The 25,911-nt window shown below is 53.7% G+C and overlaps 2 protein-coding genes across 6 annotated transcripts in view; both read right to left on the minus strand.

The window, feature by feature from the left end:
- Positions 1 to 467: 467 nt before the first annotated feature.
- Positions 468 to 7,243, minus strand: SNAI3 (snail family transcriptional repressor 3). The gene is made up of 3 exons (XM_044986825.1): positions 7,072 to 7,243; positions 5,052 to 5,669; positions 468 to 1,369 (listed from the first exon to the last, which is right to left on the minus strand). Exons 1-3 carry the CDS (start codon positions 7,226 to 7,228, stop codon positions 1,188 to 1,190), a joined length of 957 nt encoding a protein of 318 aa, XP_044842760.1. The 5' UTR covers positions 7,229 to 7,243; the 3' UTR covers positions 468 to 1,187.
- RNF166 (ring finger protein 166) overlaps positions 1,242 to 25,911 on the minus strand; it is a 37,381-nt gene continuing 12,711 nt past the window's right edge. For 2 of the 5 annotated variants that reach the window (XM_044986826.1, XM_044986828.1), the window contains exons 5-6: positions 25,632 to 25,739; positions 15,841 to 23,486 (exon numbers count right to left, since the gene is read on the minus strand). In XM_044986826.1, coding sequence (XP_044842761.1) covers positions 23,421 to 23,486; positions 25,632 to 25,739 — 174 coding nt within the window. In that variant the 3' untranslated portion in view covers positions 15,841 to 23,420. Of the gene's footprint in view, positions 1,370 to 5,537; positions 5,670 to 15,840; positions 23,487 to 25,631; positions 25,740 to 25,911 lie in introns of those variants that run through there. The other 3 variants (XR_006573368.1, XR_006573367.1, XR_006573366.1) reach the window with 3 other exon arrangements.

Raw genomic sequence — 25,911 nt, forward strand, 5'->3', positions numbered from 1 at the left:
GGCGGGTGAACTGCGCCATGAGCGGGGAGAAGCAGATGCCTGGGAGGGAGGTAAGGGAGCATCTGAAAGCCAAACAGTGCAGAAGCAGTCCCTCTGCTATGACTACGCACAGCCCTGGAGACCTCTGCCAACCAATGGTGTCTCACTAGTTCTTCTATTCTCTGTCTCTATCCTCCATTGCCCCTTGTCTTAGGCTGAAGACTGTAAGCTCCTTGGGGGCAGGGATCATTTTTTTGTTCTGTGTTTGTACAGCACCTAGCACGCTGGGATCCTGGCCCTTGCCAGGGCTCCGGGTGCTACTGCAATACAAATAACCCCGAGCGGATAAGTCCTGAGGCTGGGGAGGAGCACTAGGAGGACGTGTCACCAAGCTGGAGCAGGAAGCAGCCCGCGCCCTTGCAGTGAGACGTCGCTGGCCCCATGCTCTCTCTGGGCAATAAGACAAGTTCACTTTGCAGGCTCCCGGTTTTACTTTTTATTAGACACCAGGCAATGAAACTGACCCCACGTGCGACGACAGATCCCACACTGGCAGCCCCAGAGCAGTGGCAGCATGCAGGTAGGGAAGGGACAGCTCCCACCGGCTGCGGGTGACAGGACAGCGCGTTGCATTTGACGGCCCAGCCCCTAATGAGGGAGGTGGAGACTCTTGGATGCAAAGGATGGGAGAGGGGCAGAAATGACGAGAGGCTGTTCCTCCGGCATGGCGCTGCTTGAAGCACCCTTCGGGCAGCCCAGCTGAACGGGTGCAGACAAACGTCCTTCCAGGCAGGTGAGCAGAGTGGATGCATGGAGCTTTGGGGGTGATCCGGTTCACCCCTAGAGAGCCAGAGCTCAATGCAAGGAGCTCAAAGCTAGCCTGGAACGCAGTCTCCACTCCCCTTCCTCACGCGCACACTGAAGGGCATTGCCTGCATGGAGAGAGAACCAAGTCATTCCTGCAATGAGTTTGCCAGGCCTGCAGCACCGCCCTCTGCAGAGCTGGTGCCATTCAGCTGAAGACACAAAGCTGGAAGATGGGAATAGAGCTCCACCATCAACAGGAACCGGAGCCTTCTCCCATGCTAGAACATGTCCACCCACACCCTCCACAGCATGGCGGGATGCCGGAAGCTCCCACGGAGATGCCCAGGCCTACAGCGGGTTTCCTCATTCCAACTGCTTGGTGCAGCCATGGGCAGTGGGCGTCAGGATGCAGGGCAGCAGCCAGCCTCCTCGTGCCGGGAGAGCAGCGACATCCGGGAGAAGGTTTTGGAGCAGCCCCGGCACTGGTACTTCTTGGTGTCCGAGTGCGTCTGCAGGTGGGCGCGGAGGTTGGAGCGGTCGGCGAAGGCGCGGCTGCAGTGCGAGCAACTGTAGGGCTTTTCACCTGGGGGGAGCAAAGGCAACATGGTCAGAGAGAACCACCCCCATGCAAGCAGCTCCCACTGGACAAGGCACTGGGGCACAATCTTGGCTTGGCCGGGTCAGGGAGTGGGACCAATCCCGCATCTGGTCTGGTTTGTACGGTTCTCCTTTGAGATCCAAGCAGCCTGGGGTCCCAGAAATAGCAGTAAGTTCCACACAACTCTCCTATCCTGGCTCCTCCTTGGAATCAGTGGGGTGCAGTGGCCAGGCCGAATGGCAGGCAATCACCACGGGTTGTTAGGTGCTCAGGTGGGCTAAGGGGTTTCCAGGGAGCAAGACAGAGGGAACGTTGTGAGCATCCCAGTGGCTGCCCGGCCGGCTGCACGTTGTAACCAGGGGAACGTTCCGCTTCCCTACCGTGCAGAAGGGAGAAAGAGATGAGACTGGAGCCAGGTGGACAGACAGCCCATGAGACCTGGAAACTCATTTCAGAAGCGCTCCACCATGGGGGGAGCAGAGAGAACATGGACTCCACAGCTGGAAGCCCTAGACCTGAGCATATAGTAGCAGCAGGGGTGGGACACAGCACCCTTGGGAGTCAGGGTTTTGCATTCCCTCCAAGCCCAGCCTGGTGACTCTTCCCAGACACCCCCAGCCTCTGCTGCAGAAGCCAGCCCATTCCCGACAGTTTGGCTTGAAATTCACAATCAAAGGATTCCCTGTCAAATCACAGATGTTGGACATGGAAAAGCCCCATCAGACTCTCTCCCCAGGGCCAGGGCCAGGCCCAGATCATTCCCCTCCCAGCACCATTTACTAGCCATGGGGCTTACAACACTCTCCTGGGGAGAATATTGCACAACCCAAGGCAGCTCACTGCCAGGTTTGCTCTGCTTCAGCCTAATCCACCCCACTACCACCCTTTGTTATCCCTCTATATACCACACTGAGTAGCCCTTCACTCCCTCTGCTCCCACCCTTAGGTGCTGCTTAGCCAAGCTAGATGCATGCAGCTTTTTCAGTCTTTCCTTGTAAATCAATCCTGCCGGGCCGCAGATCTCAGAACTCCCTGCAATTTGTCCATATCTTCCTGCGATCCTGGTGCCCAGAACCAGGGGCAATATTCCAGGTGCCGTGCCCAGAGCCCTGTGCAAAGGAACCAGGACTGACTCTGCTCCGGAGCCCAAGAGTCACGTTAGCCTTTTCTTTGCAATCGGATCATATTGCCAACTCAGGTCCAATCTGCTGTCTGCTTAAAGGGACACCAGTGAGTCAGCCTCCAGCCCTCCCCCAGTCTCTCTTGGATGTTTGCAACTGAGAAATGCGGGGAGACAAACATCAGGTTATCGCTCATCCTCTGCAGGAGCCCTGTTGCCGTGCACAGCTCTGGGCTGGGTTCGTGCATGGGATATGGAAGGGGATATGTGCATCAGGCACTTGAATTTTGTTTCCTGTTTACCACCTCGATTTTAGGCGTGCAGGGAGGGGAAAAAATTGCACGTCTCCCTCTTCGGAACAACCAGCTTTGTAACTAGATTTCTCGGCCTACATGACATGAGCACATCCTATTACAAGAGGAACTTTCCCACAACAGCAAGCCTGGCAAGAGATTGTTTAGGCAGAAGACGTGTACTAGACCAATGCTCCTCTGCCACTCTCTTTGCTGGCAGCACTTAAATCTTCAAAGCACTTTATCAGCACTAATCCTCACAACCCACCTGGAGATAGGTTAAGTATTACCCATGTTTCACAATGGGGAAACTGAGGCACAAAGAGGCAACATGCCCAAGGCCATAGGAAGTGAGCCAAGAGGGAGAAACCAAGACTGTGAAGGCACCACAACAATCTTACAATAAACACACCATGAGTAAATGGAATTAGGGCTAATCTAGATGGATTAGAGAACATCTTTTTAAAAGGATAGTGGAATTTCCCCTCCCTTCTCCTAATCTGTAATACCGAAGGTTATTAAAACTGGACGAATTCTCTTTAGATCATTTACTTCTCACTAGTTGCATTTGCTCTGGATGTTGTTCTCATCTGGCATAACGGAACAAGACTAGTCAGTCTGATTTTTGGTTACTTCATTGCTAGTCAATTTGACCTGAGTTATCCGATTTCTAAGCGACTAGGTAGGAAATACTGCAAAAATTTCTACTAAAGGGACACAATCAAGTTAAATGGTGACAAAAATATTAGTTTTGCTAAAATCAGCTTTTATGAAACCTAAGCCCAGCAAGATTTCCATACTTTAAAAAAATTCATTCCCATGAAAACAGTTGTTTTTAAACATTCATCTGCAGCGTCTGTAAGCCAGACATTACAGCACCAAGAGTCTGAAATTGAAACTCACAGGGGAAAAACTAAGTTCACTGAGTTTGCATTGTGCAAACAAATAGAAATGCAAAGGGCAAACAAAGAGCAAAACAGGGCCGAGCAATTGGGATACTGAAGATCTACTCACTTACTCGAAGGGCTTAGATTCTTCTTCGCAGATTAGGCTGACCAGACAGCAAGTGTGAAAAATCGGGACGGGGGTGGGGGATAATAGGAGCCTATATAAGAAAGATCCCCAAATATTGGGACTGTCCCTATAAAATCGGGACATCTGGTCACCCTATCCAAGCGCCTGGCATGATTTACGCACTTGTTTAATTTCCTGCATGCAGTAGAGCCACTGAAGCCAATGGGACTATTTGTGTGCATAAAGGTAAAGCAGTGGTCCCCAACCTTTTTCGTCTGGCGCGGAGGACCGTGGTGGCAGACGAGCATCTGCCGAAATGCTGCCAAGCGGCAACGTCAATAGGCGTCGCCGAAATACCACCGACAAGCAGCGTCATCCAGATAATCGGCAGCACTTTGGCGGCGACGCCTCTGGATGATGCTGCGTGTCGGTGCATTTCGGCGGATGCTCGTCCGCCGGCCAGTACGTGGGCACACTTGGGCGCCAGGGCACCTGCGGGCACTGCGTTGGGGACCCCTGAGGTACATGTGCAGGATGCCTGTGGGCTGGTCTTCTCTGCACTGTCGGCTGGAGCTGGAACTCAAAGGTTGCCCCTACCCTGACTCTCATCCACACTTTAACCTCCACCAAGCTGGGCCACCACCAAGGGGGAGTTGAAGCTCGAGTGGGGATGCAGCCGCTCAGATTACAACAACTCATCAACTGGGGTCCCTGGAGCGAGCAGTGAGAGGAGCTCAGGTGTCCTAAGACAAGCCCTTGGCCTGTAAACTCCCCAAGGCAGGGACCTGGGTATCTGTACAGCACCTAACGCCAAAGGCTCACCCTGATCTAAATGGAGCCGTTAGTGCTCCTGGGATACAAATACAGCGTGTTAGTGTCCCAGGCAGAGAAGTTGGTCTGCAGCAATTGATCTGTACACAGACAGTGCCCCTTTACTCTTGAGGTCTGCAAAAAATCTCCGTACAAAATACAAACATTTTGAACCAAACTGGGCCTGGCAGGTTGTTCTGTGAGTGCCAGATTAAAAGGCCGATCCAACAGCAGATTAGACATTTTCTCCCAGCCCACCTCCGCTACTGCCCACTATGCACCTGCAAGCCACCTCGACCGGCTTGTGCCGGCAGCTGTGCAAAATGACCGGCCAAGAGGAGCCCTGTAAGCACATTAAAGGCACTTCCCTGCCTGGGCAGCCCCTGCGCTGTTACCCCGAGGACTCACCCCGCCCGACGCTGCAGCCCACCTGTGTGCGTTCGGATATGTCCCTGGAGCAGCCAAGGCCTGGAGAAGGCTTTGCCGCAGATCTTGCAGACGCAGGGCAGCGTGTGGGTGCGGATGTGCATCTTGAGCGCCCCCAGGCTCCCGTACTCCTTGTCACAGTACTTGCAGTTGAAATACTTCCTGGCCTGCAGCACGCAGCGCTGCTGGCGGTGTTTGGCCAGCCCGGAGAAGGTGTGGTAGGACTTGTGGCAGTCAAAGCACTCAAATCTCTCCAAGGGCTCAGCTGCCCTGCCCCGTGCCCCTTGCAGTTTGTCCTGGGCTCCCCTGTCCCCCTCTGCTGGGCTCCCCGGGTCGGATGGCCTCCTTGGGGGCAGGCTGAGGACAGGTGGCAGGTTGAGATTGTTCTGGTTGTCCTTGAGCGGGGTGCCCGGGGCTCGGCCCGTTAACGTGTCCACCAGGCTGAACTCCAGGTTGTGGGGGCTTGTGCTGGGAGTCCTTTTGGTATCACCACCCAGTGGGAGAGGCAAGGAGAAGCGGGCGAGGATGGAGCTGCCGTCCCAGGGCGTGGAAGGGGCGCTGTCATTCGGGATGAGGATGGGGATGACCAGCCCCCCACAGGAGTGGCATGCGCCATTGATTTCTGGGAGAAGCAAGAGGCAGGTGAACATGATGTTTATTAGCGCCCACCCCTGTGCCCTGCGTACACGCGTAGCCAGGAGCTGTGCACCAGTGAGGCCAGTTCGCTTGTGTCCATTAACCAAAGTCCTCTCCGCCTACACACTGTGCACACACCAGTCCCTGCACCACGGTCCCGCCAACTCCTCCGCCCCCTGCGGGTTTGTTTTGCTCAGACCTTACACACTGTGTGGAGAAAAGCCGGGGAACAGTTTGGGGCAGGGACTGCTATTGGGGCAGTGCTATTTACAGTCTGGGGCCTGGGATGTGGGGCTGGCCCCAGCACTCCCTGCTAGCTCCCACTTCGGCCAATCTAACGCCACCCCCCTTCCCCTTTTCTAGGGGTGGGAAGCCTCTGTGCAGCCAGCCAGAGCCTTGTTCTACCTGATGGAAACAGGCCACCGTTCCCGCTGCCGCAGCCGCAGGCTCCTAGGTCCTGGACCCACGAGCGGAACTGGCAGGAGCAGTCGCGAAGGCCCCACCTGGTGGCATTATTCTGCCCCAGCCTAGGGGCCGTGCTGGGAGGACGGCCCAGGCCATCTATCCACCGGTGAATCAGGCCCGCCACAGTGCTCGGTGGAGGGCGCTGGACCTTCCAGGAGGTCCAAGAGGGAAGTTAATCCCAACACGCCCAGTGTCAGCCCTAGTGCCTCGGTCCTGGGGAGATTTCTGACCCCCATCCGGTGCCGATGACATGACAGAGCGCTGTGTGCTCCAGGGCCAAGCAGCCTGTTGGAAATACTCCCGGGGGGGCCCCCCTGCTGCTGGACTCGGGGGAGATGACAGCAGTGGGTCTATGGACGGAGCTGGGTTAGGGTCCCCCGGCCTGAAGCCCCCACTATGAGGGGTGTCACACCAGTGCCCCAGCGGCAGTGACAATCCAGGCGGCACCGCCCGCCCCGCTGCTCCCCGGGAACGCGGACCCCGCCCGCCCCCCAGCCCGCTTCTCTGGGGGGTCCCAGGGGGAGGCGCCCGTTGGAGCTGCTGGGGAGCCGCACTCCGCCCGCAGAAGGAAGCGGGGTTACTTTGCAGCCGCCCCCGCAATCCCCGCGGGGCCGGAGCCGCCCCCCGAGCCGCCGCGCTGCCCTGTGCGGGGGAAGCTGGTTCCTCGCCCCCCGGCGCCAGGGGCAGAGCCGGGCCGTCAGCCCAGCGCCCGGGAAGCGATGCGAGGGGACCCCCGGCCCGGGGGGCGCTGGGGGCGGGCGGGCGGCGAGGCGAGGCACCTGCCGGCCCCGGGACGGGACGGGACGGGACAGGGGTGGGAAGCGGCCCGGGGAAGTCGCAGCCCGGTGACCCCAGCAGGACCCGGACCCCCGAGGGGACCCCGAGCCGGGGGCTCCCCTGGGTGCCCGGCCCCGGCCCCTCACCTTGCCGCGTCTCCAGCTGCCCGTAGTTGGGGACGCGGGTGCTGGAGGGTTTCTTCACCAGGAAGGAGCGCGGCATGGCCGGGCGGGCGGGCGGGCGGGCAGCGGCTCTGGCCGGGACCCGCCGGCAGGTGCCATAAGGCGCCCGGCTCATTAGCATGGGCCGCCCGCCGGGCCAACCGCAGGGCGAGGGGCGGGGCGGGGCCGGGCCGCCTCCCCCCCCCCCCCCGGGGCCGCCCCCGCTACAGGTGCGGGGCGGGGGGCCGACGTGCGGTGCTGCTCGCTCGCGCCCACATGCCCGGCCCGAGCACCCCCTAAACCGCCCCTCAGTATCCCCCCGCCCAGCCCTAACCACCCCTCCCCCCGCCCCCCCCTCTGCTCCCCCCCGCCCAGCCCTAACCACCCCTCCCCCCGCCCCCCCTCTGCTCCCCCCCGCCCAGCCCTAACCACCCCTCCCCCCGCCCCCCCTCTGCTCCCCCCCGCCCAGCCCTAACCACCCCTCCCCTCGCTCCTCCATAGCCCCCACATCCCCCTACCGAGCCCTAACCACCCCCTCCCCCCGTGCCCCCCTCTGCGCCCCCCTCCCCAGCCCTAACCAACCCCCTTCCCTTGCTCCTCCGTACCCCCCACACCACCTCTGCTCCCCCCACTCCCCGCTACCCAGCCCTAACCACCCCCATGCCTCTATACCCCCCCACACCACCTCTACTCCCTCCATATTCCCCTACCCAGCCCTAACCACTCCTTACTCCTCCATACCTCTCCACACGACCTCTGCTCCCCACACCCAGCCCTAACCACCCCCCACTCTCCTCGCTTGTCCGTACCCCCACCTCTGCTCCCCCAGTATCCCCTACCCAGCGTGTCCTGATTCACACACCCTACTTCCCCCCAGCACCTCCATACACAGCCCCGACCTGCCAGGGCACCCAGAGAACCCCCTACACTACCCCTGCTGCCCCCAGCACAAAGAACACACACACACACACACTCTCTGCTCCCCCCAGCACAAAGCACACACACACACACACACACACTCTGCTCCCCCCAACACTCCCCCGAAACCACTCCTGCTCTCCCTCAGTATCCTCCTACACATCCCTAACCATCCCCCATTCCCCCTCTACACCACCTCCGCTCCCCCAGTATCACACACACCACCCAGCGTGTCCCCATTCACACACCCTACTTCCCCCCAGCACCCCTCTGGCCCCCTCAGGACACACCCTATACTACCCCTGCTCCCCCCAGCACCTCTCTATACTACCCCTGCTCCCCCCTACACAGCACTGACCCCCCCAGGGCACCCAGAGTACCCCCTACACTACCCCGGCTCCCCCAGCACCCCTGTACACCACCCTGCTCCCCCTAAACAGCCCCTCCGCCAACCTTCTACTGACATGCATACCCAACCCCCTCCTGCTTCCCCAGCACAGCCCACCCTACACACAGTCCCTCCTACTTGCCCACACCTGGGCCACAAGCTACCCCCACCCTCACTCCAGCACCCTCACCTCTCCCCATCACACCGCCTCCCCCCTAGCCCTGCCTCAAACACATATGCCTCCCCACGCCACCTTGCCAAAGTAATCCAGCAGCCGCCCCCACAAAATACAGCCCTCCCCCACCCCGTCCTTCTGCACTCCTCCCTGGGCACCGCCAGCACAGCAAAGTTTGCACCCACCCTACACACTGCACCACACAGGGGTGGAAGGGTTAGAAATAATGCAAGTGCAGACTGTCCGTGCCTCAGTTCCCCCCCCACTGTAAAATCGGGATCAGACTTCTCCACTTCCCGAGGGTGGTGTAGGACACACCCATTAAAGCAAGGACCTAGAGAGGAGAGTTACAAGTACGGATACGCACACCCATGCAAAGAGGAGTGGTCTGATCATCTTGGGACCCAAGAACTGGAGTCTAATCTCAGCTCTGCCCCTCACTCACTTTGCGACCTTGAGCCAGTCACTTCGCCTGTGTCTCAATTTCCTCATCTGTCTAACAAGGATAACCACCATTACCTCACTGGGAGATCTGAGGCAAAGGGGATGTTTGGAGAATACTTTGAAGCAGCAGCGTGCTAGATAAGAGTTATTCTTCAATGTTATCAGAGCCCAGACAGTGCGCCCGCTCACCTGGCCGTGGGGTCTCAGAATTCTTACTGCCACACTTGCTAATAGCTAGAGATAATTTATGTTCTAACAGGGTCTTTACGCCTTCCTGGCCTGTCTCCTCTTACACATGAGCCTCTCGTGAAATCCGAAAGCTGAATTTGACGCACCCGTGATGGCTGCAGTTGCAGATCGGCATCACATTCTCCGAGGTTATAAGACAGCAGGCAGCAAGAGAAGCCAGGGCTGGGACAGAGCTTATTGCTTTTATTCAGGCATCATTCCTATTTTATAGAGGGTCTTACACCACCCTCCTCCCCATAGCGTCTGGCACCTTTCGCTAATGCATTCTGCGCAGGGCCGGCTCCAGACCCCAGCGCGCCAAGCGCGTGCTTGGGGCGGCGTGCCGCAGGGGGCGCTCTGCCTGTCACCGGGAGGGTGGCAGGCGGCTCCGGTGGACCTCCCGCAGGTGTGCCTGCGGATGCTCCACCAGAGCCGCGGGACCAGCGGACCCTCCGCAGGCATGTCTGCAGGAGGTCCACCGGAGCCGCGGGACTGGCGACCGCCAGCGTGCCCCCCGCAGCGTGCCACCGTGCTTGGGGCGGCAAAATTGCTAGAGCCGCCCCTGATTCTGCGGCAGCATTCACATCTGGCCTGGGTCATGCAGGTCAGACTAGATCAGTGGTGGCCAGCCCAGGGCTCCGGAGCCACATACAGCTCCTTGTATAGGAACCAACTCCGGGGCTGGAGCTACAGGCACCAACTTTCCAATGTGCCTGGGGGTGCTCACCGCTGAACCCCTGGCCCTGCCACGGGCCCTGCCACAACTCCACCCCTTCCCGTCCCCTCCCCTGAGCCTGCCGTGCCCTCCCTCCTCCCCCTGCCCCTCCAGAGCCTCCTGCACGCCAGGGAACAGCTGATCGGGAGGTGGGGGAGGGAGCAGGAGGCACTGATCGAAGGGGCTGCCGGCGGGTGGGGGACCTGATGGGGGGCTGCTGACGTATTACTGTGGCTCTTTGGCAATGTACATGGGTAAATTCTGGCTCCTTCTCAGGCTCAGGCCATAGCCTATCTTAGCCCTTGAGAAAATGGTTCATTACCTTTACGGTGGCCCAGATTTTCTCTACCCGTCATTGCAGCTATAAGACACGGGATGAGCACCCAAAGGACCTGCTTCCCTACCACTACAGAAGGGCCCCGTCGAGCTGAAGGCAGAGGCTGCTCATTGTCTCAGCGTTGGCAGTGCCCATCTTTAACCACACAGAGTTAGACACCCCACCCGCCAGCCTCTCCTGCCCAGCAAGCCTTTGACAACTGCCTCTGTCAAGCACTTGCAGGTCTGGAGTGAAATCGGAGCCTGGAATGTGGAGCTGGACGAGCCCTCCTGGGTCACCCTGCCCTTCTCCCAGGGCAGGATTTCAGAGACGTTAGCCACTGACTCAAAAGCTCCTCCTCCGTGTGTGAAAACCCTTGTGGCATGAATCTAGGCTAGAAACTCTTCAGCGAGCCCAGGGCTGGTTCTGAACCAACAGAGCAAAGACCCCCAAACCCATCGGATTAGCAGGAAACGAGTGTTTATGACAGTGACACACACAGCAAATATTGGCCAAGACTGAAGGGACGGGAACTGCCCTGGCACTAAGCCCTGTTCTCCGAAGGCGCATCGTCCACAGAGGCAGGTGCAGTGTGTGGGGACGCGGAGGAAGGGGTCAGCAGTGGCGGTGTCAAAGCCAGAGAAGGGGGAGCACTGGAGGACAGGATGGGGAATCACAAGGGGTGCCTAGCAGAGACCAGTAAGGGCCTGAGGACTGGGCAGCAGCAAGGTGAAGAAAAGGAGGGGGAACTTCAGGCATCAGAGCGCTGGCACAGGCTCAGAGCATGCAACCAAGGGCTGGAAAGGAGAGAGCAGAGCTGGAGAAAAGGGTGGTTAAGCCCAGGCAGTAACCGAGCAGTTAATAGCTCTGGTCACCAAAGTAGGGGGTGCCGAGCATGGCTAGCTCCTCTCAGCCCCTACGCTCCTCAGGGGATCGGCGCTTGGCCTTGCACGCCTCAGGAGTGCCGGCAGAACTGCATACTGCAAGGCACCTTGCCACGGGGATCACAGTGCTGTTCAGAGGCACCAGACTGTGCTACTGAAGCAGGAGGATTCAAACACACCAGCAGCCAATGGCTCCGTGTCAGACAGCTATCAGACGCTCCCTGATCGTTCCAGACCGGGCACCCCAACACCAGAGCAGTGTTTAGGCTAATAAGCCAATTGTCCTTCAACAGCATTTTCTATCAAGACTCTCCAAGCCCTTTGCAAACACTAGTGAATAAAAGCTCACAAACCACCTGCAGGTTAGGAAATCGTCTCCCTTTTAGAGCTAGGGGAAACTGAGGCAGCGCTGTTAAATGGCTTGTCCAACGTCTCTCAGCAAGTCCGTAGCAGAACAGAGCCCCCAGATTTCAAGTTCTGGTCCTGTACTTTAAACCCCAAGAACCTCGCTCTCCACAGGGTCGCCAAACCAGGTCCTGTAACGCTCAGGAAGGAACCCCTCCTGGGGTTCTGAAATCGGTAACGCCAAGATAGCCCCCAAAGGCCCCATCCCATTGCTAGAAGTGGTTCAGTCAGTCCTATTTAGCCCTCTAGACTAGCTCACTGCATTTAAAGAAACTCAGAGTTAGTGCAAGCTAGGCTGCTTCACACTCAACCCTCGCACACGCCATCTACCCACGTGCAAGGGGTCCTGAGCTGGTGTAACCCTCCTGCTGAGGAGCCAAGGGATGGTATAAAAGTTAAACACAGATATCGCCTCTAAAGGGGTGCACAGCAGCACCCTGGCCCAAAAGAGGCTTGAAGCTGTGTCAGGAAACAGCGTTTACTGCTTGCACTCCTCCCCACCCGGCTCAGACAGACACCTCCCAGCAGGCCCCAGGCCCCAGCTCTGTGAAGAAGGCCCTGTCAATGCTAGGGAGAGAGGCTGTGCTGCTGTTAAAGAGGGCTCAGCTGGCACGGCTTTGCCCCAGAGCTGATCACAGCAGGCCCCTGGAAGTATTTAAAATCAAATGATGTCCCATCCACCCAGGGGCAAAGCCGTGCCTGCTGAAACAGTTCTTCCCACCATGCTCCGTTTCTGGAAGCATAGACTGGGCCAGGACATTGCAAAGGCAGCTGCTGATTCTCTACCCACTGGGAGGCCCTGGAGGCTCCGCAGCCCCTCCCTGCTTCAGCAGGTGAGACACTGAGGCAGCAGCCGCAAAGGGGCTGATCATGCTGATCCTCCACTCACCAGACTGGGAAGGGGAAACCCCAGGCTCCTTGCAGCCCAGACAGTGGGTGGGGGAGGCCCCACAGGGCAGACTGAATTAGCCCAGGATCCATCCTAGACAAAGGAGGGGGCAGCCCAAGAGCAGTGACAGTAGGAAGCACCTTGACGCCCCTGTTTAATGCTGCTTAACATCATCAGGCATTTAAATAGGCTGAGAGATTAACGCTTCCTCAGCGCAGGGAGTACACGGCGGGCAGGACTCTCCATTCCCACCCCTGCAGGCAGATTTCATCCTGCTTGCGTCGTTCTCCCTCGATTGGGGCACAGGTGCTGCTCCCACTCACCTGAGCCAGCCAGGGACGCAGGGTCCCCCGCTCTGAGAAGCAGAGACAGTCGGGCTACAGGGGAGAACACCGCGGAAGTCTCTCAGCACCTGCCCTGCTCAGGACAAGGTTCAGAGTATCATGTTCTACAAAGGATTTTTCCAAGAATTGGGATTTTTAAAATCCTGAGAAATTGGAAGGGGATCAAGCACAGATACACATCCCTCTCCCACCTCGGGTGCTTACAATTAAGAAGATTTATAGGTGCTTTTCAAGCCCCATCTGGTTTGCACGCCGGAGAACAGGAGCTCAGCAGTAACTTTGGAAGGGGGCTGCTGCTTCCCAGCCACAAGGCCTAGCAGCTAAGGCAGCAAAAATCTAGCAGCTTTGTAAGTGACTCTAGAAACATGGCCTGGAAAATGACCCGGGCATCTCATCATCCAGGCAGTAGTGCTAGAGAACTCCGGTCTCCAGCAGTGCTCACCACCAAAAACCTTGGATAATCATACAATGCTTCGGTAAACTCACCTTTCTAGCTTGGCACCACCTTCATGGCTTCATACCAGATGACCCTTGGCGGGTCAGCGCAAGAGCTGCTCCTGTCCTCAGTAGATTTTGGACCTGAGAGCGAGAATTATTCCACACGAGCCTGCTGAGCACCATCCTTTGGACATGGCCTGAGATCCAGTCGAGAAGCCACTGGGCAACTGCTATATGCAATTCAGGCAACAAACCACTTTGCTCTGGTAGATGGGCATTGTCAGGTGCTCTGTAGCTTCTGAACCGGATTCACGGAGTGTGACTATTCCTTAGTGGAGCTGCAAGGAGAGGGGGACGGGTTCCGGGTTCAGATTGCCCACTAGCCCCAGCTTCCTTGTTGACTTGTCCCTCTGTGGCAGGATCTCCAGCAATTATAGTGAGCCTAGTGTCATTCAGTGACCACCACCAGCAAAGGCGAGGGTCTGGGTGTGCAGAATGGTTGGGGTATTTTGTAGGATTTATTATACTTGCATTTCAATATAAACACACTTTAAAAATATTCTCCCTCTAGCATCTAAAAGGCATAAATGAGCCATGAAATCATGTAACCCTTTGCAGTCAAAGGCAGACACGACCATGCATACAGGATGGGGAGGTGAGATTGGACTGTAGCCAGAGCGGGTCACAGAAATCTCCTGGCATTGCCTGGTATTTGGAACTTGTCCCATAATGCAAGGAAGGGACCAAGAGAACCATATTCTCAATAGCCCTTGGGGGTATGTCAGTCACACAGGTGGCTAGAGGAGGGGTCCTGGAACCGTGGGCAGCCATTGGTACCAGAGCAGCTCCCAAAGCATCCATTCAGGGAGCTCCAGACTAGCCAGCCAGCTGTGCCAAGTACAGCAGGGAATACAGACAGGCAACCCTGCCTATGGGGTACAGTCTCTTTTCATAGCCTGTAGGTAGCAGCCCACCTCTGGTCCTGTAGAAATGATCAAAGGCTGCTATTGAGTCTGACATTCAAATCCAGTGCCGGCCCGTGGCACTGCAGCAGCCAGAGTCGTTACCTGCTAGCCCAGTTAATGCAGCAGGAGAGCAGTTACCCAACCCACGCTCCAACCTGGGCCCCCCAAGCAGGCAGGACTGTGGAGAAGTCAGCACACAGCTAGAGCACTATGAACTGTTCAACCCAGGCACGGCTATGGGAGGGGGAAAAAATCTCTATCCCAATTTCTAGAGCCTTGGAGATACCCAGGATTCCCAAAGCCAGGAGCCTCCCACCCTGTCCCAATCTGCCAAGGCACGGCCACACCCTTGCTTACACTGTCCATTCACAACAGCAGGGAGAAGCTAATCACAGAGTAATAGACTCCTAGAGCTTTGGCAGAGGGTTACAGGGCTTCATAAACCTGTCAAAAAGCATCCCCTTTGCTTTCAGCAATGGATTGCTGGGAGCAGTCGGCTCAGAAAGTGCATCGCTTTGTGCAAGATTCCGGGTTGCTAGGAGTAGGGGGCACTTTTTGCCCTGATGGCCAACTGCTCAGTGTGTTTGCAGGGAAGCTGTCCGAGCTCGCTGTAACTGCATTCCCTGTACAGAATTCTGTCACCGGACTTTTCCTACAGCTCAGCAATTCTTGTGCAAGCATGAGGCATGGGGGAATTCACCTAATGATGCAAAACAGTTATGAACAGTGCAGCCAAATTAGGCCACTTGAGGAGCAAAAGGCAGGCTCTGAAGACAGACAGTAGTTAGGATCACCCTTCTTTGGGTTTTTATTTTAAATCCACACTTAAATCCACTGTTGACAGAGGTGAGCCAGAGATAAGGTTTTAACTGCTCTGCCTCAGCCAGATAAGCAGCAGTCAGTGCATTGTTGGAGACTTGATACAGAGGCCTATCTAGCAGAGAGCACTGGAAATACAAGATTGAGGATGATGAAACCTCGTCTGCCAGATACTTGACAGGCACCACAGTGCTCTGCAGTAGTTAATGAGTCAGTGGACTTGGTCATAAAGATCAACTCTGCGTCTCCCTTTCCAAACAAAGACGCTGATTCCATTCAGCACTTGTTGCCCTATCTCGGCGGGCTTTGCCTTGGTATACCTGCTTCTGCTCCAGGCTCGTGGTGCTTCAGAGCAGAGACAGGTTAGACACCTGTAGTTGTGTCTTGTCCAATGCAACGAGCAGGCTCAAAGCGTCTGGAATGGCCATAAAAAACAGACAAGTTCATATGCTACTAAAATTCATTCAGCTCTCTACTCCCCTCCTCCTAGCTGCTAATTGCTAGTCTGGAGTCCCATCACCGGGCAGAAAGGAAGAGCCAAGAATATCCCAAAGAGGACCGAACTGTAGTTAGCAGCAAGGTATCAGAGCGAAGCGCTTACACATACATTGAGATTTAGACTGGATGGTGCTCATCTCCCTTTGACATGCACATAACTGTGTTAATAAGAGATTCAAACACAAGTGAGAGGATGAGGAGTGTGGGAGGGGACGCAGACCCACTAATGGTCTACTGAGTGTGTGTGTGGGGTGTTTCTGTTCCCTTGAGCTGACACTGTCCGTTACCCAATTTGTCCCAAGCTCCCAAGAGATTTCAGCCCAACACCAATGGATGAAACTGCATTTATTGAGAAAAAATGGTTTGCTACAAATACATCATTGATTTTTCTTCAAAAAACAGTATGTCTCGTTAAAAGTTCTATTCATATGCAAAATAGTCACAACACCACATTGAATAGCATGACCGTCACCAATGCCAAACCCGACAGAGAACACGCAACAGGGGGGACTCCTCTGCCGACACCTAGAACTGTGGGCCCAACAGTCCCACACCTCCAGCAGAATCAGGAGTTCAAGGGGAAGAAGTCTTGTGATTCGCTGCGACACGTGGAATTCTGAGTGTAAACCCCTTTAGTTTATGTTATTACACATAACTGATGCAAAGGGAGCATAGTAAATATCCACTTACCACATATATGGGGCATTTCATCCATAGGCCTTAAAGTGCTTTACAAAAGCAGGTATCATTGCCCCCGCTATAGAGCTGGGGAAACTGAGGCACGGAGAAGTGGCTTGTTGAAGATCATACAGGATGGCTGTGGCAGAGCCAGGGATGGAACTCAGGCCTCAACTCTCAGCCCCAGAAGTCTATCCACACAGCCATGCTGCCTCTCTAGTGTCTGTTGCACCTTCCCGTTCCCCATCTCCAGGGCAAAGCTTGGGCCAATAAATGCTGCTCTTCAGTATTTATACAACAGAAAGGGGTCCTCACCAGCCACCTGCTCAGGATGCCACCCCTACCCCTCTTCCAGGCCCACAAAGCAGCATGAGCTCTTTATACATGGGACCCAACAGTACAGGCCAGAGGCAGTGATCCGGATACTGCACTGGCAGAAACAGGGAACCCAGACCCTTCCCAGGTTGTATATCAACTCCTTTCTCCCTGGAGAGAGCATATATTGCAAGGAGGTACCATCATCGTCAGGAAATCCAGGTACCTGTCCCCGGGGAAAAGGCAGTGACCAGCTAGGAAGAAACCCCCCTGGCTCACTGAGGATATGGTTTTGTTCATGTCTCCCAGGCGGCCCCACATGGCTAACTCCCAACTCAGGATACTCCTCTGAGCAGCTGGTCTCTGCTAAGTGTTTGCCCTTTGCTCATGTGTTGTAGGGATGACTGCAGGTTCCTCAGGGTGAGGGAGTGGGGGAGGGACAGCTAGCCACCCAGGAGCAAACATGCTTTGTAATATTTTCTGATACTATATAGACTAAGGTGGAAAAACCCTGTATTACTAGAGTGTGAGCCTAAAACTCGGATAACAGGGTGCAGGGAAGCACCTTGGTTAAGCCTCAAAATTGCGCTCTTCAAACTAGGACTGTGGAGCAAAATTTTCAAGAGAGCCTGAGTCCTATCCAAAGTCAACGGCACTGCTGAAAGTTCTCTCAGGCCCCAGTGGGACATGAAGCAACCCTGCGGGAGGATGGCTTCTGGACTAGAAGGCAGCCACCTCCTAGATCTCAGTGTGGTTGAAGAACGCCAACCCACTCCCTCCCCTGCCTGGATTTTGAGTGAGCAGGGTGAGAAGCAAAGACATTCACAACGAACAGACTCGGTACGGATCAATGTTTAAAGGCTAAAATGGACCCAGAATGGGAATGAGTGAACTTAAACACAGGCCTTTTAAGCGTTGTGCTGAGTACTAGCTGAGACACGCTGTGCTTGCACAGGGAGCTCCTCAGTCACCCACCCTGGAGATTCTCCCAAGCGGCAGCTGCTCTTTCAGCCAAACAACGCACGGTGACTTGATGTGCCCAGTTAGCAACCTTTGGCTCAGACATTCCATCAAGGGCCTCTCTGCCCATATCTGACGGCTGCTGCCCATCTGCTTTGAACAGTTTTTCCACAACCCCAAAATCCTGACAAACTTCTCCCTCAACATCTGGGGAACTGCAGAGGGCAGAACAGCTGCAGCACCTGCCAGTGTTTCACTCACTCCAGTGGGAAGAGCTTTAGGACACCTGTGGTAGGAAAGCTGCCTCATAAACCCAAAGTCATCCATGAAGCTATCCCATATGAAAAAAACCCTTTTCTATTGCAGGCTGCGGTGCGCTGCATGTCTGAGAGCCATATGCCATTGACATTCATGTACTCAATAGCATCTCTGGGTATTTGCACTGAAAATATCGACATAGCATACCGGCACGCATTGAAAGACGGCCTTGCTCCAGCACAGTTCCCTCGTTTAGCAAGTCCAGATTAGCCAGCTGGAACCGAACAGCTATTCTGAGCACAGAGTGAATGATTTACAAACATCATCACATTGCTTAGGAAAAGAGATCTGAACGAATATACAGCTGAAAAATGAACTGTGCTTGCTGACACTCAGCTGATTTTGAAAGGTGACATTTCCCATTTCTTTAGCACCTTTCATATGAGGATCCCCTAGCACTTACAGAGGTGGGCATCCCCCCCCCCCCAAATAATCCCTAAGGTGGGTATTGCTCAGGTAGGGAAACTGAGGCACAAAGATTAAGCGACTTGCCCCAGGTCACCTAGCTAGTGAGTGGAGTAGTAGAGACAGACTCGAGTGTCTTGGCTTTCAGGTTCCTGCTCTAACCACTAATCCCTGTTGCCTCAAAAGTGCAATTGAACCTATGGCAAACAAGACTTCTACGTTAGCACATGACTATTTCTTGCATGACAGCACACATTCCAGAGACATTTACACATTTCATTGTAAGATGCGCATGGCTTCAGCTTTTTCCAACGGCATCTCAAGTGGAATGACAAAATGCAGCACTTAAGATGTACATTAGACAGGCTTCCCCTAGCAAGTGTGTAATTGTTGCTCCCCCTAGAGGATTCTGCTCGTTATAACAAGACAGCAAACAATACAAAGACAGGAACAAACTCCATGCTAGGAACAGAAGTTAAGGCAATTTGTCAGCGGGCAGGTTGGGGTGAGATAGGGCTAGAGAAAGTTAACAAGGTTTCTGGGTTCTGATTCTTCCTCATCACACTGGCCAGCTCATTGCTGTTCCTGTTCCCAGCACAAGGTTTGCGTTTCACAGTGCTGCACCACCACTTTGAACAGAGATCAAGCACATCCACCCTCAAGCCATAAGTAAAATATTCCTCCTGCCAAAACTCATTTTCTGTTAGACACAATTTACATTAAGACAAGACTCAGACACCCTCCCCACTCCCCATGCCTTGAAAGCCAGTGGAAAACTGGCCCCATTCGATATAGTACATTAAAAGAGTAGAAAAGTTAGGTAGGTTTATTAAAGCTTACCTACTTTAAAGGTATGTAAGCTCTGCAGCTTAATGCTGCTGGAAGAGAAATGGGAACAGATGAGATCTGACATCTGTGAAAGGTAGAAGGCTCTCATTTGAGAAGGAAAACCTTCTGGATTATATTTCCGCTGCCCTCTTTACGTTCCACGCACAGCAGTACACATTCAAACCCAGGACAAAACAGCCTGCTGGCAGATGGCTGGGTTTTAAGGCTAGACAGACAAAACCTCCTTCCCCAACCCATCCCAACTAAGCGAAGCAAAACATGCAAGGTTAACAGCACCGTACTGTGGAATTTCCCTGTCCGATCTCATCTTACATTCAAAGGCAGTGAGTGGGAGCAGTTTCCATCAGTCCCTGGGTTTGCCGTAAGCAATTGCATTCAGCTACGTTGATGGGTAACCCACTTACAAACTAAGCTTCAAGCTTGGAACGAAGCGGCTACTGAGATGTTTAAAATATCATGGCCGTGGACCTGCTCGCAGCAACGGCGCGGTGCCAGATGGTGAGTATCTCGCAGCCAGAGCAATGCTGAAAGGAAGGCCTGCACAAGCCAGCTCCCAAACTCCAGGAGATTAGCTAGATGCCATGCACCCCCTGAGAGTCCACAGGCATCAGTGCGAAGTGGTACTTTCATCCAACAGAGCACCCCATCCCTAAGAGGGAATGCACCAGTGCTAGGTGCCTGCCAATTGGTCCCTGACTATCAAAGTGAGGTGCAAAGTAGGTGGCGTTCTAGCATGCTGGGAGATGGCAGCTGCTTTGCAACAAAGGAAAAAAGAGTCAGTGGGCAAAACCAGCGGCAAGCAGAGCCACTCAGCTCTTCTGGAGAAAGGTTTCACCATGCGGGCTAGAGCAAAGGTCGAAGGGTGATAAATAAGGGTTTGGAGATGAAGATCCCTCTGCAAGGTACCACAGCATCAGCCAGCCTTCAGCCAGTGTGCTAGAGATTAGACCACCATAAGCCAGGGACTTTAGTAGCAGAATGTGTCCATATTGGGAGACCAAGAGCAGGCAGGTCAGCAAGCTGCAATGCTCGTTCCCTTGGGTGGGGTTATAGGGTAGCTTCCTGCACTGCTGCAGGTGGAAGGACTCAAGATAGGTCGGGTGGCAAATAACAAAGGTCACAGGATAAAAGAGCAAAGAGAGAACAAAAAAGCGATCCAGTGATGAGACCAATTTTAACTGTGACGGGAAGGGACAGGAACCAGGCATGGAGCCAGAAAGCAAAAACGGCTAAAGAACAGCGAGATAGATGGAGGAAAGGTCCCCTTCCAAGAGGCCAACACATGGCCACCAGCCACCCAACACCTCATGCTTGGACAAGTTTAATGGCCTGCGTTTCATAGGTCAGACTAGAGGTTCTAGTGGCCTCTTCTGGCTTGAAACACCCTGAATGTGAAAGTGCAGCGTCACCCAAACACCTCTGGGATGAGCGAATCGCAGCACCTGATGAATCCTGCCCCTTCACATTTCACAACAGGTTGTGAGTGGACAAGGTATGTATTGCTGGGCTGTGTTCCTAACCAGGACTGCCCCTCCCAGGGCACTGGAGGAGAAAAGCTCCCAGCTCCCTAGAAAAGGCAGGTGCTGGGTTCCAGCTTGCTAAGCAGGACTGTACGTGATTTACCCGTTTTGTGTTTATAGCTAGGGAGGCTACAGGATGTCTCTTAGCAGACGGGAAATGAAATGGTCCTAGATGGATTTTGCCCTGCCTCCCACAGGGCTCTTCCACAGAGCTCATCAACAGAGGGGCTGGTGGATACCAGCCAGGAACTTTGTTTTGTTTGTTTTGTGCTGTGGAGTAGGATGTCCAGTCCCTACAGAAAGGAGGATCCAGCAATGGGGATCCCAGAGGTCAGTTAAGGATGGAAACTGGCCCACTGACAAGCAGCCAGTTCTCCTTGGCTGGGAAGAAAGTGGCTGTGTGCAGCATCAGTCTGAGGCTTGGCATCTAAGGTGGGGAACGTCAGGGCTCAAGTCAGTACAAGGAGGTGGTTTAAACCAGTGCTACGCAGACCCACTGAACGACAGTCAACGCAATGTCACCAATGACGTTTAAGTGACAGACTTGGGCAAAAACTAGACAGGGAAATGCACTGTCAAAACTCCCAGCACTTCCTTCCTAATTGCGCTGGCTGGACAAGTTAACTGAAGAGACACGTCTCCCTGCCAGGGAGAGAGCACCTTGCTCCAGTCAGTCTGTTTCCCAGCATTCTTTGCTAGCCATACTATTCCAAAATGAATTTCAACTCCCTTAAAAACAGGCTCAGCCCAAACCTTTGGTCAGATCTGCCCTATCCCCAGAGAGGCGCCCGCAGCGGCCGAGGAGCGAACGACGAAGTGATCTTCACAGTGCAGAAAGACTAAGCTGGTCTGATTCTACACTACAGCAAGAGCCTGGAACTGAGCATGCCCAGCCAGCCTCCTGGCCCCCTGGAAGAATGCATGCAGCTAGGCCAAAGTTTCAGCCACCTGGTCGGTTACAAACAGATCTCTACCTGATTTCAGGGCCTGCCACGCCCTCAGACAAAGGGCCCGTTGAGTTGTGTCCTGTCTCAGCCAGGGCCAGCACCAGATGCTGGGTTTAACTCCACACCAATGGAGAGTTTTGCAGTCATGTCCTTACACGATTTAATGCTGTAAAATTAGTTGTAACAGAAAAAAAAATCTGGGGCGCAACGTTTATTATAAATTATCCTACTGGTGTCACTCCCGGTGAGCTCCTGAATCTTTACCCCGGGATCACGGAGACCCAACCAACCTCTGGATGGCTGCTGAGGAGCATCGGTTTCCTTCTCCACAGGTGACTAGAATCTGAGTCCCTAACTGCAGTTTCCATGCCACAGCCCGAGGCTGGATTTGCACACTATAGACGCCATATTCACACACATTAGCACTCATGGACTTAAGAGACCTAAAGTTAGTACCAATAGTGGAAGGCAGCCTGCTTGTCACACTGTACGGCATGTGCTTCCAAACACCAGACCACTGCTGAACTGAGCTCTGCCAAGCTAGGACCAGATCAGCCCCCTCACAATCCCAGCCAAAGAGCCCGTCCATGCCGACAGAAGCGAACGAACAGCCTGGAGTCAAGACGCTAACTGGCCCACTCCTTGCTATGCTAATGCTAATGGGGCTGTTGCCCCAGAGAACACCCCCTCTGCTGAACAACTCGCAGGGCGTTGCATCTTGGAGACACACACAGCTTGTAGCTTATTCACAGTTTTTATTTTCTTTCAGAAGTGGACTTGATCCATTGACCAACACCCTCGTTAATGCCTGGTGAGTAACTCCGAGTACCGCCCTCCCATGCTTGGGTCACATGTCTGACCCAGCATGGCTGCACATCAGCATCTTTATTTGAAAAATAAAATAAAATAAAAAATAAAAATTGACCCCCAAAAATAAATATGAAACAATGCAACCTTTCTGTTGCTCAGGTGCAAATGGAAAAGAGCCCCCTCTCAATTCCAGGTTCCAGCAGTTCCCCACCCCACCCCAGTTCTTGAATCCACAGCATGTGTTTAAAAAATATAACTTTTTTCTTACTAAGGTTCCATAAAAATACTATTGTTCCTAGTCAAACACAAATATTGCGATATGAAGAGTAACTGCTTTGTTTTGCTTTATAAAACGTGAAAAGGTCCCACACCGATTAATGTAGAAAAAATGCAAGAAGTCTAGTATCACAAAAGCCAGTACAAAATGAGGAAGGTGAAAGAAAGCCAGTGGCAGGACAGGTCAGGATTCCTTCCCATTTCTACCTAGCTCTTTTCAATAGACCTGTCATCGCAGTATCTGAGCGCAGCAGATTCACTCCCAGATTTAGCCCAATGCGCTTCGTTGCTTCTGGCCTTCCGTGAGCAGCAGCAATAGAGCTGAGCAACAGACGGCTCATGCCCTCGGGAGGGTGGAGGACCAACATCTCAATAAATACTCTTACGAGGTTAAAAAACGCTCAACGCTTTAAAAAAAACCCATGGATAAGAATTGAAAACTAGGGCATTTCACATAAAATGCATCATTGTTTTATGTACCCATTAACCGCAACAAATAAGAGGAGCAACGGTGCCAAAAAGCATCTAATAATAAATAGATAGAGATATATACTCCGTATATGGATATGAAATGCCCAATTGGAAAAAACAAACATTTGGTAAGGTCGCCTTTGCCTCTTCCCATCCAGCAGGTGTCACTCTCACCAGATCATGCTCGCTCACCATTTCATTGTGCAACGAAAGATTCCACCTTATTAAACAAGGTGCGATTTAACCAGAGATGGGTTGCCTAATCTCTAGGGAATGCAGAGGGATTAACAAGTGTCACACCTCTCCAAGCGGAAAGGCGACCTGTGCAAAGGATCCACACCGCTGCTCAGCAGTCGCCTTCAGTTCTCCGAGAGGGAGAGCGCCAACGCAGCCTGCAACGCTGCTTCTTCATCGATATTATAGTCCTGGGAACAAGAAGAGCGAACAGGTCAGAGGGGCTGACGAGGAGTCAGTGCATCTCTCCCTGCATTAATGGGCTGTCTGCCCGGGTGCTGTGACATTCCCAAGGAAGGACCACAATGCCAAGCGGAAAGAATCTTCACATTGACCTTCCTTTCAGATCATGGGCACTGTCAAAACAGCCACATGATTACAAGAAACCTCACCTGTGCAATTACCGCCACCTCAGACAGGCCAGGCTGGGAAGAACAGGACATTAATTTACCTTACTAAGCTTATTTCTTGCGTGTTAAAAGGACAGTCAACTTAAACTGGTCAGTTCTAGCCTCAGTTTCACTCTCTGGTTTGCCTACACACAGCAGGAAGATGCAGCCAATTGAAAAGGTTTCATTTACAAAGTCAAAAAAGGTTTCTATCAACACTACAATTTTTTTTTTCAGTACCCAAATTTGGGCACAAACTACATGACCATGAGGATCCTTTGAAAAATGAGACGTGCAAGTATTTCAAAGCTTAGTATCTGTCCTCTGAGGTTAACAGTCACTCTGGAATCTAATCTACCAAATGATAATGGCAGATACAAACAGGAGTTTATCTACAAGGTCCCTGGAGCAGAACTGCCCTGGCTGCAGCCTTTGAGGGGCGAGTACCACCCCACACCCACACAAAGATTAACCAGAGTTCTCATTTGCACACCGCACCAGAGAAGGAGACGGCACACTGTGCACGTTCCATATTTCTGAATGGTCTCTGGAGCTCAGCTTCCAACGCCGCTGTGCGAGAGCACAGCTCAGAGCGAGGGGCTGGACTCAGCCAGTCCAACGTTATACAACACTCCTTTTGGGCACATGCCCCACAGCTGTTTGTACAACATGGGCAGGGGCGGCTCTATGTATTTTGCCGCCCCAAGCATGGCGGTCAGGTGGCTTTCAGCGGCACGCCTGTGGGAGGTCCTCTGGTAACATGGATTCGGCGGCATGCTCATGGCGACTGGCAGGCCGCCCCCCACAGCTTGCCGCCCCAGGCACGCGCTTGGTGCGCTGGTGCCTGGAGCCGCCCCTGAACATGGGTATTTGCTTATGGCCACATCTTGGACCTTTGCTTCTGGTGAGATGCCAGTACAGCCTGGCCAGCTTCTCACGGATGGAGATCTTCCTGAGGCTGGCTGGAACAGTGACTACTCATACGGAATTACCACCAGCTCACTTCTCTCAAGTCCCCAGTGCAGACTGCGGAGGGAGCTTGTGCTGTGTGCCAAAAGGCAGTGTGCAGCCTGCCAAATGCAACCCAGCTCCTGAATTAGTGGCTTTACCTCTCTCAAAAACCTTGTTTGTTAAAAATGCATCAAGCTCAGGTGAGATTCAGCCTGCACGTAGAGGCTGGTATGAACTTGATAGCACATTTGGCTGGAACTTTGTAGTCCTAGCAGGTTTTCAGTGACGCTTTTCTTGCTCATTTTCCAGTGTGTTTAAAAGGGACACATGAGCTGATAAAAAACTTAAATACTCCACTGCCTGGCCTCATTGATCACAACCTGGCGAAGTTCATCACTCAGACGAAGCTCCTAGTGCCAGGAATCTGTTTCATTGCGTGCATCTCCAGGTCCCAGCTCCGTGGCCCCAGATCCCTCCCTAGGCCTCGAGGCGCTATTGCAATAATATAATAATAAAGCAACACACAGCTGACTCCCACAAGTGCAGGCCACAAGAACAAAGCTCAGCCTTCAGACAGGACCACTCCCCCAACCCTCCTGCGCTCATGTATTCTGCTAGGGGAACTTCCTACAATTCACCAGAGTTTCTTGTCACAGCCTATTGGAGAGTCTTGCTTCACCATTCCAACATGCTGTTTTGTCTCAGTATAAATGTGATTCTATCTAAAAGGCAGAAGTTATTTCAAGGCCACTTAGCTGGTTGGCACAGATACCTGCGATACAGAAGAAAACGTTTCCCCTTCCGTTCCCCCACTAAAAGATGCCAGTAACTGATAGCTCAGCATGAAAACTGTGCAATAATTGCACACAAAAGTGGTGTTCTCATATGGGCCAGCCACATGTGAAGCCAACGCCAGCTGCTCAAGGGCTGGAACGTGGTCAGTGGGAACAGCCAGGGCCCTAAGCGACTTGAACTTTGATTTGAGGCAGTACCCACCACAAAGGTGTCATAGGAGAACTTGTGCCTGTGTAGGAGATGCTGCAGGAAGTTGGCGCTCTTGTAGCTGGGGTCCCCCCAGGGCATCGCTGAACAGACAGGGCACACCTAGAACATACAGGGGAGGAAAGGGAAGTCATGAGACCAGCAATGTGGTGCAGTTCTTGGAACCCTGCCTGCCGCCCACAGCCCAGACACTAGCAGGACTAGACTTCCTTTTGGATTTCTATCAGTCAGAGGCAATTTCTGCAAACGCCCTCTTCAAGAGAGGCTGTACATC

Source organism: Mauremys mutica, chromosome 14 (assembly GCF_020497125.1).
Source record: "Mauremys mutica isolate MM-2020 ecotype Southern chromosome 14, ASM2049712v1, whole genome shotgun sequence".
In the NCBI taxonomy this organism is placed as follows: domain Eukaryota; kingdom Metazoa; phylum Chordata; order Testudines; family Geoemydidae; genus Mauremys; species Mauremys mutica.